Below are 15,472 nucleotides of genomic sequence, written 5' to 3'. Positions count from 1 at the left end.
CGTTCATCAGCCTGTCGATTGTTGAATACAAAATAAACAGGTTGGCCACTTTCATCTCGTCTGCAGGGGATTTTAGCTTTATTAATGGCTCCGATGACGTTTATGGGAGCCATACCATCAGAGTGTGTGATTAAAAACACAATGTTTTCAACAATGTCTTTCCCAAACAAAGACAGAATTGAACTGATAATATAATGCTGTCGNTCTGAGAGACGATTCTTAGACGCTTGAGTCACGAAGCAGACAGCGTCGACTTCACGAACTCCATCATTGCTCTGAAACAGAGTGGCTAAGTTCTCAGCGACTTCCAGATCTTTGTCCAGTCCTCTAGTGTCTCCGTAGCCTGGAGTATCAATGATACTGAGAGACATGGGACTCTTCGAAGGACAAACCTCATACATGGTGATTTCAGAGGTTTGTGATTCTGACTGATCTCTGCTTTGCTCTTCTGTGATTTCGTACCATATTTCATCTTTAAACTTCACTCCCATTAAGTAGTTGACCATGGTGTTGATGAGAGTCGTCTTTCCAACACCAGTCTCTCCCACCAGCAGAATGATTTTGTTTGTTTTACTGGGCTGTTTTATCCCATATGTCCATTTTCTGACTTTTCCATATTCATCAAGCGTGTTTCTCTCTGTATGTAGACGGTATCGTTTAGGAGGACCTTCATGAATAAAAGTTAGTCTGCGTGGTAGATGAATCGGCTGTCTGTGCAATAAAGATGTGGGAAAAAGTCAGAAACTTACAGAAGGCCATTTCAGTTAGCTAAGAAAAAAATATGCCTAAAAAAAAGTCAAAATTAGGATTATCATGATAAAGTCAATATCATAATTAATAAAAGTCAAAGTCAAAATTCTGACTTATGCCCCATGTTTTATAGACAAGGCAAAGCTGTTTTTATAAAGCGTGTTTATAAAAAATACTTAGATGTCCTAAGTGAACTATGGCCTAATCCTAACTAGACCTAAAAGTCATAAACTGAAACTATTATTTTAAAAGTAAAAATTTTGACATTAATATTGCAGTTTGTGTTCAATTGTTGTAGGTTCTTGTGGTAATAGGCCCTAAGTGGCCCTAAGTAAAAAAAATCGTTAATTAAAAAGTAAATTAAATAATCGATTACAAAAACACAACATGTGGGAATGGCCTCTGTATAGCCCCCACTGCTTATCATCATGACATGGATGGGAACACAATGTAAAAACAAATGTTATTAACCTAGATTATTAACATAAATATTAAAATCAATAAACTGACCCTTTTCTGTTGATTTTTCAGTTTCTTTGATTGTGACACAGGTAGAGTTGTGACAAAAACATGACTGTTGGATTGACTTAAAAGTCAGTTCACCACAGAGCATCACAAAACTCAGCTTAATATAGTCAAATATTGAACTTAATTGCCTTCCAATTTTTTTAAGTTTACCCTTTTGTCAAAGCATGTGATTTGTACCTTACCTGGAATTCATGGTGATTATGTCGACTTCACAGAGGTCACAGACTCTCCAGCCTGCTTTATAAAAACAACAATTAACATCCATTAAATCACCTATAGGGATATAAAGGTCCAACAAAACAAGATGAGACACTTTATTAAACACAAATATTCCTTCAGTGTCTGTGTCGAATGTTTAGCTAACCAATCAGCTCTGAAATTGACCTAATGGTTTATTTAAAAACTGGCTTGTTTATTAATTTATTTAATGCTTTGGTTTTGGAAGACAGTTTTAGGCATTGCATTTGCAGCAATGTTTGTATTTTTCACTCAAACATCTTCAAATCCAAACACACATCGAGGTCTAAACACACCGATTAAAGTGAGCGAATATATAAAGAGCGAACCCTACCTCCTCAGAGAAAACACTTCTGGGACAGGATTAGGAATGATCCTAATCATTGATGAAACAAAAGATAATTCCAGTCCAGAGGTACAATTAAAATCTGCAGACTATGAATTTTCAGAATTTTCATGCCTAGGGATCTCAGTCTCACCCATGTTAAGGAAATCTTTTATACATATACTTTTATATTTCACGACAACAACCTTTGTACTCGTGATAGTTTGGGTGTGGTTTTTGAGAATTATTTTATAGATAAGATTTTATGGTTATGATTATAGCATAGATCCACACTACTAGCTTTTCTGAATGGCAAACAATAAAGAGACATATGATATACATCAGCAGGTGTAAATTGGACTACATAATCATCTAAACATCACCCATTGGCAGCTACTGCACAACAGCAGCCACTCATTCTTAATAAAAATTTGTTCAAACATTTTATAACACCTCCATGATGAGACTATTTTTTTTATTTTTTTATTTGTTTTTACAAATAATCATTATCAGACCTAGCAGTTGGGTTGTTTCTAACCAGTGGATGCACTCTTGGTTGAACAGTTGAAACGGTTTGTTTATATATTTTACCCAGTGCTGGGTTGTATTTAGCATTTTTATAGTTCAGCTGAAGAAGAAAACACACGCTAACTGCAAAAGAAAGAAGAATTAGCTGTGAAACCACTAGGAACAATCAGAAATCATTAGTCGACAATGAGAATGCGTATTTTGCTAACAGGTTATAGAGGTCTGTTTGCAAGACTATCCAGATTTTTTTGTCATTTTCTCTTGTATTATCTTTTGCCGTCTTATATTATACACTCACCGGCCACTTTATAAAGGTACACCTTACTAATACCGGGTTTGCCCCCCTTTTGATTCAACAAGGTACTGCAAACAGAGATTTTGGTCCATATTGACATGATAGCATCACGCTGTGGCTGCTGATTTGTCAGCTGCAGATCCATGATGGGAATCTCCCGTTCCACCACATCCCAAAGATTGAGATCTGGTGACTGTGGAGGCCATTTGAGTACAGTGAACTCACTGTCATGTTCAAGAAACCAATCTGAGATGATTCGCTCTTTATGACATGGCGTGTTATCCTGCTGGAAGTAACCATCAGAAGATGGGTACACTGTGGTCATAAAGGGAAGGACATGGTCAGCAATAATACTCAGGTAGGCTGTGGCATTGGCACAATGCTTAATTGATATTACTGGGCCCAAAGTGTGCATTGCTTAAAAAAACATTTTTATTGATTCTCACAGTCTAATGCCGTCAGACTCTCTCATTCAGGACATTCAAGCGATGTAGAAACACATACACAGTTTCCAAAGCATTTCTGCAGAACCAAGCCAGCAGAGGGAGCTCTTATCTCTGCACGAACTGCATCTTTCCCTCGATTACAACCAGTCGTCCTGTCCCTGCAGCTGATAAACACCCGTAACAGCATGAAGCTGCCACCACCACGCTTCACTGTTGGGACTGTATTGGACAGGTGATCTCCACACATACCGCTTAGAATTAAGGCCAAAAAGTTAAATCTTGGTCTCAAACCAGAGAATCTTATTTCTCACCATCTTGGAGTCCTTCAGGTATTTCCATGCAGGCGNAAAACACCCGTAACAGCATGAAGCTGCCACCACCACGCTTCACTGTTGGGACTGTATTGGACAGGTGATCTCCACACATACCGCTTAGAATTAAGGCCAAAAAGTTAAATCCTGTTCTCAAACCAGAGAATCTTATTTCTCACCATCTTGGAGTCCTTCAGGTATTTCCATGCAGGCGTTTATGTGTCTTGCACTGAGGTGAGCCCCGACTGGCGGAGGGCTGTAGTGATGGTTGACTTTCTACATCTTTCTCCTGACTGCATCTCTGGAGCTCAGCCACAGTGATCGTTGGGTTCTTCTTTACCTCTCCCACCAAGGCTCTTATGGAGGCCACTGTGCTCTTAGGAACCTTAAGTGCAGCAGAATTTTTTTGTAACCTTGGCCAGTTCTGTGTCTTGCCACAATTCTGTCTCTGAGCTCTTCGGGCAGTTCCTTTGACCGCATGATTCTCATTTTCTCTGACATGCACTGTGAGCTGTAAGTTCTTATATATACAGGTGCGTGGCTTTCCTAATCAAGTCCAATCAGTATAATCAAACACAGGTGGACTCAAATGAAGGTGTAGAACCATCTCAAGGATGATCTGAGTGTCACAGCAAAGGGTCTGAATACTTAGGACCACGTGATATTTCAGTTTTTCTTTTTTAATAAATGTCAACAATTCTGTGTTTTTCTGTCAATATGGNTGGCAGTTCCTTTGACCTCATGATTCTCATTTTCTCTGACATGCACTGTGAGCTGTAAGTTCTTATATATACAGGTGCGTGGCTTTCCTAATCAAGTCCAATCAGTATAATCAAACACAGCTGGACTCAAATGAAGGTGTAGAACCATCTCAAGGATGATCTGAGTGTCACAGCAAAGGGTCTGAATACTTAGGACCATGTGATATTTCAGTTTTTCTTTTTTAATAAATGTCAACAATTCTGTGTTTTTCTGTCAATATGGGGTGCTGTGTGTACATTAATGAGAAAAAAAATGAACTTAAATGATTTTAGGAAATGGCTGCAATATAAATGAGAGTGAAACATTTAAGGGGGTCTGAATACTTTCCATAACCACTGTATTTAAGACACATATTATGAAAGTAAATAGGTTTAGTGTTAATAAATGCTCTTTATAGTCATTTTGACTAAACTCATAACAGATCACATATTTGTAATTCTCTTTCAAGCATGTAGGGGTCAGTCTTCTCAGATAGAGAGAGCGAGAGAGAGAGAGTGAGACTCCAGGAAGAGAGTGACAGAAGGTAAGAGCTGCATCTTTAGCTCTTCAGGTATTCTCTGAGGAACTATTAGCTTTTGGACTTCCTTGTTTTTTTTCATCTTTGCGTTGGGACATGAGCCTCTATACAGCGTACAGTGTTTTCTGTTTGCTTTTGGTTTGCAGATGGGTTGATTTCTCTATCCCTGGCATTTCTGAATGCTTTCTTCGTCTTTTGCTGATGTTTTTGTCCAGTTTATTGTGGTCCTCCAAATTTCTGCCCAATCAGTTTTACAGCTCATTATTGCCATCTTTGTCTCTCTGCTACTTAAAAGGCCTTAATGATATTATAATAATACTTGTCTGTGTGGGTTCAGAAATAACTTTTATTTTCTCAAATATTGCTTCATAGAAACATTCAGAGATGGGCAATAAACGGTCAACTGTACAATATCCAGGCTACACAGTAGTGAGTGAAGATAAGCAGATGGTCCTGGTGAAAAATAAAGGCGGTGATCATTTTGTTATTAAAACCTTCAATAATGGACAGGTAAGGTGAACATTTACAGTCTGGATGATATTTTAGCATTTATGTTCATTAACGAGAGACGAACTGTAATACAGCAGTATATGTCTGGTTTAGGAAAACGATTTAAACCTTCTCCTACAACTCCATCATCCACACATTGTCCATCACAAGGAAGTCATCACAGGTTGAATTATATTGATCCTTATAGATTTATTCACTATTACTTCGAGTAGTTTGATCACTTTGATTATTTAAAATACAGTGATGAATGAATCTTCTTCCAGGTCCCGACTGCTTGTATCTTGTAGTGGAGCACTGTGAAGGTGGAGATCTTGCTCAGAAAATCAAGCACAAAATACAGAAAGCAGATACATTTACTGAGAATGAGGTACAGTATGTTTCAGCATTTAAAGATGTAATATTAAATGATGCTAAACTGTAATTAAATCCCATAACTTGCCCATTTAAATGGTTACTACAAAACATANCGAGGTACAGTATGTTTCAGCATTTAAAGATGTAATATTATAATGATGCTAAACTGTAATTAAATCCCATAACTTGCCCATTTAAATGGTTACTACAAAACATAGTTGTCCTGTTTAAACTAAGCTGAGCTACACAACAATGTTCTCTGCATTTAACAATGAAATGCCTTTAACTGGAAATTGAATGTATGGCAATAAATGCATTGGAATAAAAATAGTACATTTTCTTTTTTTAATAAAACTCTAATGCACAGATTCTGGACTGGATTGTGGAGATCTGCATGGCATTAAAGTATCTACATGATAAACACATCCCACATAAAAACCTGCAGCCCAAGGTACAAACGCAATTAAGTGAAAGTCTATTAAAGTGTTTTCTTATGCCTGTTTAAATATGCCTGTATTTAAACTTCTTTTGACAGAGCTTGTTTTTCACTGCGTGTGGTATCATTCGTCTTGGAGAGTTTGGAGAGCTTCATGAACGGTATGTGCAGCTTTACTTCAAAACAATGCACACCCTTCAGCAAGAAATAATGCATCAGTCCACACGAAGAACATGATATGTCCCGTGTATTTCTAGGTCCACTGAAGCACGCTCAACAGAAACGGAAGATCTTGCATACATTGCACCTGAAAATATGAGTTGCAAACCTTACGATGAGAAGACGTAATAGAGGAATTGCAGTGTTTACATGCTCTATAAATATTTCCTAAATCAAAGCACTGAAAAACATTTATAACATTTACTTTCTTTTGCAGTGAGATTTGGAGGTTGGGATGCGTCACCTACGAGCTGTGCAAGCTTAAGCGTGCGGTACGATTTACGCTTTACTTTTATTCTTAGTATAAATATATTGAGTTTGTCATATATTGCAGAAATGTAATTTAAATCACAGAAATAGAACTGTACAGCTTGCAATCATTTATATACGTTATCTAGTATTCAAATTGTAAAATAAATAAGCAGTAAACTGTATATATTGGAGAATATGTTCACACACACAATATGTATTTTATGTAATTATGTACTCTTATTAATACAATTAATTAAATATCTATTGTATTTTCAAACTATAAAAAAAAACTATACGGGCAACCATTTTAACTAGCATTCTTAACTATTTGAGATCCCACCAGCTTGTTAAGTCGTATCTGTATTTCTCTTAGTTTGCAGAAAGAAGAACAGTTGAGATTGTTAGGAGGATACTCACCTGCTCCTATGAAGCTCTTCCCAACACCATTTCCAAAGAGCTTCATCAGCTGGTGAAAGACACACTCCAGAAGGATCCAAAGAACCGGCCGTCTGTCACTGAGATCTTAATGAGGCCTTTTATCATCGAACACCTTCACAAAAAGGTAAACTAGCGTACTAATGTTTACATTTTAGTTTTTATGAAATTACTTGATTTTTATGACTTCGGCATTGATTTGGCTGCACAGGGGGGGTAAAATAATTTATAATAAAGTAAAAATAAGTCAATTTATAAAAAATTAAAAAAGCTGTATCTATAATACAGGTATGGTCTCAACAAAAGAAAGCAGTGGATTCCACGTTTTATAGAAGGAATTGACAGAGTCACTGATAAAGTATTTGATTTTTTCCAAATGTAAGAACAACAAATCTTTCAACCAAGAGAGGTTGGGAGGGGGGCATGAGGATTTCCAGTGTAACAGTATACGTCTTTTGGCTATCAACGAGGTAAAGGCAATAATATCGGCATGGTGCTTCTTATATAAGCCATCAACAGGAGATATTCCAAAAATTGCTGTTATTGGACAAGGTATCACAGAAACACTAAGAGCTTTTGACATTGTATCAAAAAAAGAGGACCAGTAAGAATTCAGACTAGGACAAGTGTAAAATGTATGAGTATGGTCTGCTGGGGACAACAAGAAACTATTGCACCTATCATCTTCTGATAAAAGTTTTTTTATTTTATTTGCTTTAGTGAAATGAATTCTGTAAACAACTTTAAACTGAAGAGATTTAAGCGAGCACTATAGTTAATTTTGGCTAAAACAGTGTTCCACAGCTCCTCGTCAATTTGAGGTGCATAATCTTTGTTGTGCGGGACATATTTGTATTTAAGCGCCCTCTAGTCTTTGTATGGAGATACCACTGATCTCAGAACTCTTCTAGATTGAAAGATCGCATGACAACCACGTTAGATTAATCATGCAGGCCTAATTTTTACCATTTGATTGTTTTTCAGAGTGTTAAAAACATCATTGAGCTTTATAAGATTCTAGATGTACTAAGAAAGTTGGCAGAAGGATTGGAGATGGTCCACTTCAACACAACCGTCAGCAGTCTCACAGGAGGTGTAGTCGGTCTGGCTGGAGGAATCACATCCGTGGTGGGACTCATTCTGGCTCCCTTCACTCTCGGAGCATCTCTGATAGTAACAGGAGTGGGAATCGGTACGGCAGTAGCTGGTGGAATAGCAGCTGGTGCCAGCAATATAACAAACATGGTTAGCCAGCAAACCAACCGACAAAAGATTAAAATGATTATAACAGAGTTCCAGGACAAAATCACCTCCACTGTATGCTGCATCCAAAACATCTCAATAGCAGTTGAAACTCTAGAAAAAGACTTTTCAACAAGCAGTGGATCACTTTCCAATCCGCAGTCTGGGATGAGTGTTGGAGCTCGACTTGGACGAGGACTGGGAGGAATCCCGGAGCTTCTTCGTTTAACTCAAATTGTAAACGTAGGGAAAATCGCAGCTCAGGCTGCAAGAGCGGTTCGCATGGCAGAGACCGTTACTGGGGTTTTATCTGCGCTTTTCATAGCTGTTGACATCTTCTTCGTGTTTCTCGACTCCAGAGAAATCCACAACATGCGCAGAGATTATGCTTTAAAATCGAGTCGGCCAAAGTCCACCAGCAACCAAACTATAGGGTCAAACAGTGACACTACAAACGCTCAGCAGGCGGAGCTGAAGTCTGAGACTATGAAATTTGTGACAAAAATAAAAGACGCTGCAGATGAGCTTCAGATGATTCTGGATACGCTACAAGATGCACTGAACCCAAACTCTAAGACGCCAAACGCAGATAATCAAGAATGATCACTGTTTGTTCTTTCATCATAGATAAACGTTTTGATTGTAGTAGCAGCTAGTGTGTGGTACTTCAGTGGTACTTTTAAAACAAAGTGCTAGAAGAAGTTTGGCTAACTTGGTCATAGATATTTTACTTATGTTGTACAACAAACAGTGTGAAATAACAAAATAAAAGCAAAAGAGTTAATGGATATCAACTAAAGTATTTAATCAAAATTAACATAATGAATAAATCTTTGTTTGTGGCTACTTATGTACATTAGCCACAATTAATGATGATAATGATTGGAGATATTACCAAGCTTGCTTTGTTAGTGAAAAGTAATTTGAGATAAGCAAGTCAGTAAGCAGTCGTCTTCAATTGCATTAAACAATTCCATTTGTATTCATTCAGTGCCCACCGAAGAAAGGTTCCAGTTTGACAGACCAGCTTTAAGATAACTCAAAGCGTCTTTATTTGCTTCTTCAGTTTCAGCGTTTTTCTTCATTTCTTCAAGCTCTTGGACCCAGTTTCCTTTCCCAGCTTCTCTCACTCTGGGGATGAAGAAGTCCAGGTGCTGAAGAGTGAAGGCAGAGTTTGGTTTTAATGCGATCTTGGACAGATTCTTGATGTTGTCATAGGCAGTAAACAGAAGATTTGACTTTTGTTCCTCAAGCGCCTCCAGTTCATGGTCAAGGTCATCCATTATAACCGAAAACCTCTTCGACTCCTCTTGAACTTTATAATATTCCTTTCTAAATTCTGCAAACTCAAATATCATGCTGGAGTTTCTGATGACGTATTTCTTGTTTTCTTTGAGGTGTTTGCTGTGGTGACACCTTCCCGTGCACACGGTACAGTAGCCATTTTTCATAACTTCACATTGGCTGGGATTAGAAACCCACCAGCAGTCAAACTCATGACAGTTTTCCTCACAGACGGTGCAGGTCGTCGCCTTCCTGTGCTTCCATGATTCACTCTCAATGGGCACCTTCATCTTCACTGTCTCTTTGACTTTAATGGTAAAGTTTGTACATGTATCAATCTTTTCTTTGTTTTGTCTCATTGCCTCTTGGATCTGAACTTTTTTAAGCTTCTTTGACTCTTTCTCTTGAACTCGCAGCTGTAAGTTGCTGATGGATGCTTCAAATCGAACGCGCTCGATCAGGACGTCTGAAGTCAACTCCAAACTCCTTCTGTCTTTTTGGTCCAGAGACTGAAGTAAATTCTTCATCTCTTCCACACTGTCTTCCCAGGCAACTCTTTGAGCTCGAACATGACGTTCTCTGGTGTGACGTTCTTCAGCCTGTCTGTTGTTGAACAAGAAATGAACAGGATCGCCACTTTTGTCTCGTCTGCAGGGGATTTTAGCTTTTTTAATGGCACCAAGGACATTTTTGGGTGGAAGACCATCAGAGTGTGTGATTAAAAACACAATGTTGTCCACAATGTCTTTTCCAAACAAAGACAGAATTGAACTGATAATATAATGCTGTCGGTCTGAGAGACGATTCTTAGATGCTTGAATCACGAAACACACAGCGTCGACTTCACGAACTCCGTCATTGCTCTGAAACAGTGCAGATAAATTCTCAGCGACTTCCAGGTCTTTGTCCAGTCCTCTAGTGTCTCCGTAGCCTGGAGTATCTATCAATGATGGTGAGAGACATGGGACTCTTTACAGGAAAGACCTCATACATGGTGATTTCAGAGGTTTGTGATTCTGACTGGTCCTTTGCTTCTTCCTCTGTGATTTCATACCATATTTCATCCTCAAACCTCACGCCCAGTAAATAGTTGACCATGGTGTTGATGAGAGTCGTCTTACCAGCGCCCGTCTCTCCCACCAGCAGAACAATTTGGTTTCGTTTACTGGCATCTTTTAACCCATAAGTCCATTTTCTGACTTTCTCATTTTCATCAAGGACTTTTCTCTCTGTGTCTAGACGGAATCGTTTTGGAGGACCTCGATCAATAAGGGTTGATCTGGATGGTGAAAGACTTGGTTGTCTGTAAAATATAGAGGAAAATAAATATGTCCAGCAAGAATGTAAGATATTTTGCGTTACATACCTTTTAACATGAACAGAATAAATGTAAAGAAAGATCTGACCGAAGGATCTCTGCCTTCTGGTTGCTCTCTGCTTAGAAGAGCAAGGTTTAAGCCTAGGTTATGTATGGTAACCCTTGTTCCCTAAAGGAGGGAACAGAGATGTTGCGTCCTTCATGAAACAACTATGGACTGAGTGGGTTGAGACTCGTCTTGGCTCCTCAGAACAGAATGAGTGAGCAGATGCGGTTTTGGCCTATGTGGTCATCTATTCTCCACACCTAGTTTCATTGGTGTTTGGGCTCCCACAAACTCTCCTAGTGTCATACACTCAACACAACATCTCCATTCCCTCCATCATCCATATGTACTCTGTTAATGTTTTCACTTTTTTGGAATGTAATGCTGTTTTGGCTGATTGAAATAGCTTTTAATGAATAGCAAGTGTCACATTCTATGGATGTTTTGTTCTTCGGGTCTCTGTGCCAAAATTATGAATTGATTCAGTACACCTTACGTAGGTGCATAGCTTTTTTTTTTTCTTTTTTTTTCAGTACACATTTGTTAAGTTCCAAATTTGGGATTAATGTACAGCAGAGATTCTCCAGAAAGTCCATAGATAATTACCTTCATTCCTATATTACAAATAAGAAAGAGAAAAAGGAAAAACAGTAAATAGGCTAATGCTCCCTTCTGTAGAAAGGACATACTATTTAACTCACCCGAAACTCATAGTGCAATCTGGTTTGAATGTGTCCACCTCACAGAAGATCTTCACCTACTCTTAGTCTGCTTACAAAACAACAATTCATTACCTTACTTTATTAGTACAGCAACATATTTCTATTTAAGACATTTACTATATTTACACATTAAATATTCGGAAAGACATTTTTGCTTTCACATGTAATTTTCCACACACCCGTCTGTGTCAAGATTTGCCAAAACTGAAGTTCTTCCCAACCAAATTCTTCAGTATAATTAATTATTGGAATAGCTGGTTGTCATGCATTTGGCTAAAATGCCAAAATGCATTTAACAACAATGCACAGATTAATCCACTGCCTGTAAACCTAAAGTACAAACGTACTTTCTTACCTCCTCAGAGAGAGCGCTCCCAGAACATGAGGTAATCCAGAAAGGTGGAGATATTTTCAGCCACCAACGACCAAAGCCTACTTGTTTTGGTTTACTTGATGAAGTTTTGGAAATATATTAGAAATTATGGCATTAGAAGGGTCTAAATCAATAATCCCATTCATCATTCAATCATGTCACACACATTAAGGAAACATTTTAACATTCAATGAAAACAACCTTTGAACTCAGCCAAAGTGTGCTCATGAGTCTTGAGAATTATCTTACAGATAAGATTACAGAGATCTCATGACTACATCTTTGATCCAACTTTTAAAAGGATTGTATTGCTGTGCAGATAAAAGTTTTGTTTATGGTGCACTGCAAAACTAGTTTTATTTTATCTTCCAGGTAAAAACACTGGTATAAAATAAATCGCTTTTCTAAAACTTTTATAACTTTTTTTATAAGTACAGCTGTGATTTGGACGAGTGAATGTGTATTTACGTTGATCAGACTTCTCTTCTTTTATTTTTTCATAAGGGCTTCTTTTGAGACTCTTACAATCTCAACTAAATATTAAAGCACGCTCACCTATATATATCCATATACAGAATAAAAACTTGCAAAGGATCAAAGGTTTATTTTCAGAGACATTACACTCCTTCAGAACAGCTTCCTTTCACTTATATGGTCCAAAGATGAAGCTCACCAAGAGCCAAATGAAAGTTAAGGGATTTATAAAGGACCTCCGTGAATAGATGATAATCAGAGCCTCACTAATGGATGATGCGTTGCAGATGCAGAATAAATAGTTAATTCCTGAAAATATTATAGTTAATTAGTAATTAGTAATACGTTTATTACTATCCCGATCTAAGTTTCAAGTTAGAGTGTATTTTATTCTGTTGTCAGTCACAGCATTTTGGAAAAAACTGCCTTTTGTGTCCCGTGGCAAACAAAGCAGATCGATACATTTATAATTATTAGTGTAATTTATGTCATTTGAGTTAGCGCATGGATTTAAATACACCTGGCACATGATTTCTGTGAGGTCACCTGATAGAAGACCTTCGATCCCGGTTTTTTCCCCTTAAATATAATGATTTTTGGTTTCATAGACAGAAAACCAGGAATAGGCCACAGCTCAATTAGGACATTTAATTATTTTTCATGCCTCAGACAAAACATTTCTTTATTTATTCTCATCCAGAAACTGCTGAAGATCCTTTAGTTATTTTTCAATGCAACACCGTTGGCATCAGCAGTAACATTAAAAGGTCGCTCATTCTGCGTTTCAGTGTGTTTTTTCGACAATAGATGGCCTCAGTGTACACTTTTCAAAGTAACTATTCTTGTACAAGACAAGGAAATGACAGCAACGGCACAAAACATACTTAAGAAGCTGTTCAGACTGAAAATGAGTTTATCGAAGGCGTGCATTTGGCAGACTTCAAGATCGCTAAATAAAATACGCTTCCTGTTTTTTGCTTTGTTTATTTTCACCACTGCTAGCATTAGCGCGGAAAATGGCTTTTTCTGCTAAAACGTATCTCAACAAGCGGGGCTATTTTAAACAAAGATCGATAACAATGTAATTCACTTGACACTTGTATTAGAGTGCACAAATAAAAACGCAAGTCTTCTTTGGAGACGCAAAACACGAATCCGTCTGCCTATAACATAGAGTAAAAGCGGTGTTTGTGATATTACACGTGAATGCATTAATCAGGCTGATCTGCTATTCTATCTATCGTTTTCGTGATTTCTTCCATGGCATTCTGTAACTGAAATATTTCTATCCACATCATTTCGAGAGCCGTTCTAATGGGCAGAGCTCCGATGAAACGGTTTCCAATCAGACATGTTTGAGACGTTATCTGCCCGGCCAGCACACTAATGTCATAAATCTGTAAGAAGCGCACTAATTCACCGGCAGATGAGAAGTATTTATTTAAATACCCGACGTCACGCTCTGGGTAACTGAGGTCTGTCAGTATTTCGTGAACCTGCCTGCTGATCTCTCTCATCGCGTCCATCATAGGGCTGATTTTATTCTGGATTTCCTTCACTGCAGCATCAGCGTCTCGTATTAATTTGTCCTGCAGGCCCATGATCTTCTTGTTCCAGACTTTATCAGCGATCGCAGCGCCTGAAAGCCCAGCTACTCCGGCCCCCGTGATAAGAGCAGAAGCTCCCCGATGCGCCGGAGCTAAAAGTAACCCCAAGCCCACCATCAATCCTCCGGCCACTTCCACAACCGAGGCGTTCGTGATGGCTCCAGAAGCACGTCTGAAATCTTCTTCGAATGTCCTGATGATAAAATGCAGTCTCTGCACGCCCTGCTCGACCGAAGAGAAATCTCTCATATAGAGCGCAACCAATTGGCTTTTGAGATAACTAAAAACTAACCTAGAGGGAACAGGAACAAACAAAATTGCGCATTTTTAAATTGTAGCGCAGCGCGCTATTTGTCGTACGTATGCGTTTACAATAACACGGTTTTTGCTTCATAAAACAGCTGGTTCATCGTGCACTAATCACATCTAACTAACACCCAATAATTCATATTTAAGTGAGTAATGCTTAAAACCCGTTCTCTTACAGCACTTTGGGAGGTCGCTCTTTGCTCTTGCTCTGACTTTTGCCTTTTCTCCTTTTTGTTTTCCTCGCATTTTCTCCAGAAAACACGGTAAGAGCTGAAACAGGCAAATACAATATTGTCATTTTGAGAGAGAAACTTATAAGAAAAGCCTGTAGAACAACAACATTACGCGTTAATACTAGCATTTAGCATAGCTCATAAATCAAACATAACGCTTTATTAACAAAGACCATGGTACACAAAATATAAAATCGTAAATATACACCACTGACTTTGTGCTCTTCTCAACCCTCTAGAGCAGACGGCTTTTTACATTAATAAGTTAATTGAAACTGAATCTCTGTCAAAGTAATTATGATCAAAAACACCTTTAAATAGTTCATATTTCCAAACGTAGTTCATAAAGACATGGTTAGATAGCACAATTAAACGACATTCATCCTTAAACCTATGCAATATTCAAATCAACAAATTTTAAGGTCTAAGAGGATGTTACTGTGTACAGTACGCATAAATCATCCAGCGAGGAACATAATAAAAATATTCTACAAAAAAAACTGATGTCCTCATTTCACCTTTGGCTGTTTTCGTGTTATTTACCTCCGGTACTCTGAGACTCTGGGAACCCATCCATCTTCTTCTTCTTCTTCTTCTGCTTGAACCGCACTTCACAATAAACGTATCAGCAATATCACTTTCATAATAAAAGTCTCCAGAGGGCCAATCATTCACCGGGGGAAAATAACATGTTATAACAAAACAAACATTCAGCTAAAATAATTATATTATTATTAAAATAATAATGATTTTGTTAACCTCCGGGACAACATCTGAATCTAAAACTATAGTCTTTACCGATCATATCACCCATGAGTAATGCCTAAAATCAGATTCAATGGCAGATGACTGACACTGACGTACAAAAGCCTAAACTTCACACCGTTTCTTCACATCTGATTGGTTAAATCACAATATTGTTCCACAAAGATGTTGCACCTGCTAAAATCAGGTTAGTG

At 38.0% G+C, this 15,472-nt stretch overlaps 3 protein-coding genes and 1 long non-coding RNA gene across 6 annotated transcripts; 1 reads left to right on the top strand and 3 right to left on the bottom strand.

Annotated features, from left to right (window-relative positions):
• Positions 1-2: 2 nt before the first annotated feature.
• On the bottom strand, positions 3-2,167 carry LOC122349471 (GTP-binding protein A-like; the record flags this gene model as incomplete). Its single annotated transcript, XM_043245512.1, has 3 exons — positions 1,850-2,167; positions 1,461-1,515; positions 3-711 (listed from the first exon to the last, which is right to left on the bottom strand). Coding segments are annotated over exons 2-3 (720 nt in total), but the record flags the coding sequence as incomplete, so codon positions are not given.
• Positions 2,168-4,395: 2,228 nt separating this feature from the next.
• LOC122348986 (probable serine/threonine-protein kinase DDB_G0284251) lies at positions 4,396-8,751 on the top strand. 3 transcript variants are annotated; one of them, XM_043244901.1, is made up of 10 exons: positions 4,396-4,705; positions 5,072-5,209; positions 5,303-5,372; positions 5,473-5,576; positions 5,931-6,014; positions 6,099-6,160; positions 6,257-6,343; positions 6,436-6,490; positions 6,844-7,032; positions 7,890-8,751. In XM_043244901.1, the coding sequence occupies exons 2-10, from the start codon at positions 5,084-5,086 to the stop codon at positions 8,748-8,750; spliced, it is 1,638 nt and encodes a 545-aa protein (XP_043100836.1). In that variant the 5' UTR covers positions 4,396-4,705; positions 5,072-5,083; the 3' UTR covers position 8,751. The 3 variants fall into 3 exon arrangements, with proteins under 3 accessions (XP_043100836.1, XP_043100837.1, XP_043100838.1); XM_043244903.1 differs by lacking the exon at positions 4,396-4,705 and having other exon boundaries at positions 5,144-5,209; positions 5,451-5,576; XM_043244902.1 differs by lacking the exon at positions 4,396-4,705 and having other exon boundaries at positions 5,100-5,372; positions 5,451-5,576.
• Positions 7,591-8,350, bottom strand: LOC122349057. Its single transcript, XR_006251411.1, has 2 exons — positions 8,216-8,350; positions 7,591-8,124 (listed from the first exon to the last, which is right to left on the bottom strand). It is a non-coding gene; the product is annotated as an uncharacterized LOC122349057 (long non-coding RNA).
• Positions 8,752-8,783: 32 nt separating the features above from the next.
• On the bottom strand, positions 8,784-15,359 carry LOC122348989. The gene is given in 6 exon segments (XM_043244910.1): positions 8,784-10,378; positions 10,380-10,734; positions 11,497-11,563; positions 11,865-14,263; positions 14,457-14,550; positions 15,057-15,359. Coding segments are annotated over 3 exon segments (1,614 nt in total). The 5' UTR covers positions 11,508-11,563; positions 11,865-14,263; positions 14,457-14,550; positions 15,057-15,359; the 3' UTR covers positions 8,784-9,130.
• Between the last annotated feature and the right edge of the window lie 113 nt (positions 15,360-15,472).

The sequence above is a fragment of the Puntigrus tetrazona genome, chromosome 7, assembly GCF_018831695.1.
Source record: "Puntigrus tetrazona isolate hp1 chromosome 7, ASM1883169v1, whole genome shotgun sequence".
In the NCBI taxonomy this organism is placed as follows: domain Eukaryota; kingdom Metazoa; phylum Chordata; class Actinopteri; order Cypriniformes; family Cyprinidae; genus Puntigrus; species Puntigrus tetrazona.
Note: the sequence above shows the minus strand (reverse complement) of the source record. Positions and strands in the feature narration are given on the sequence as shown.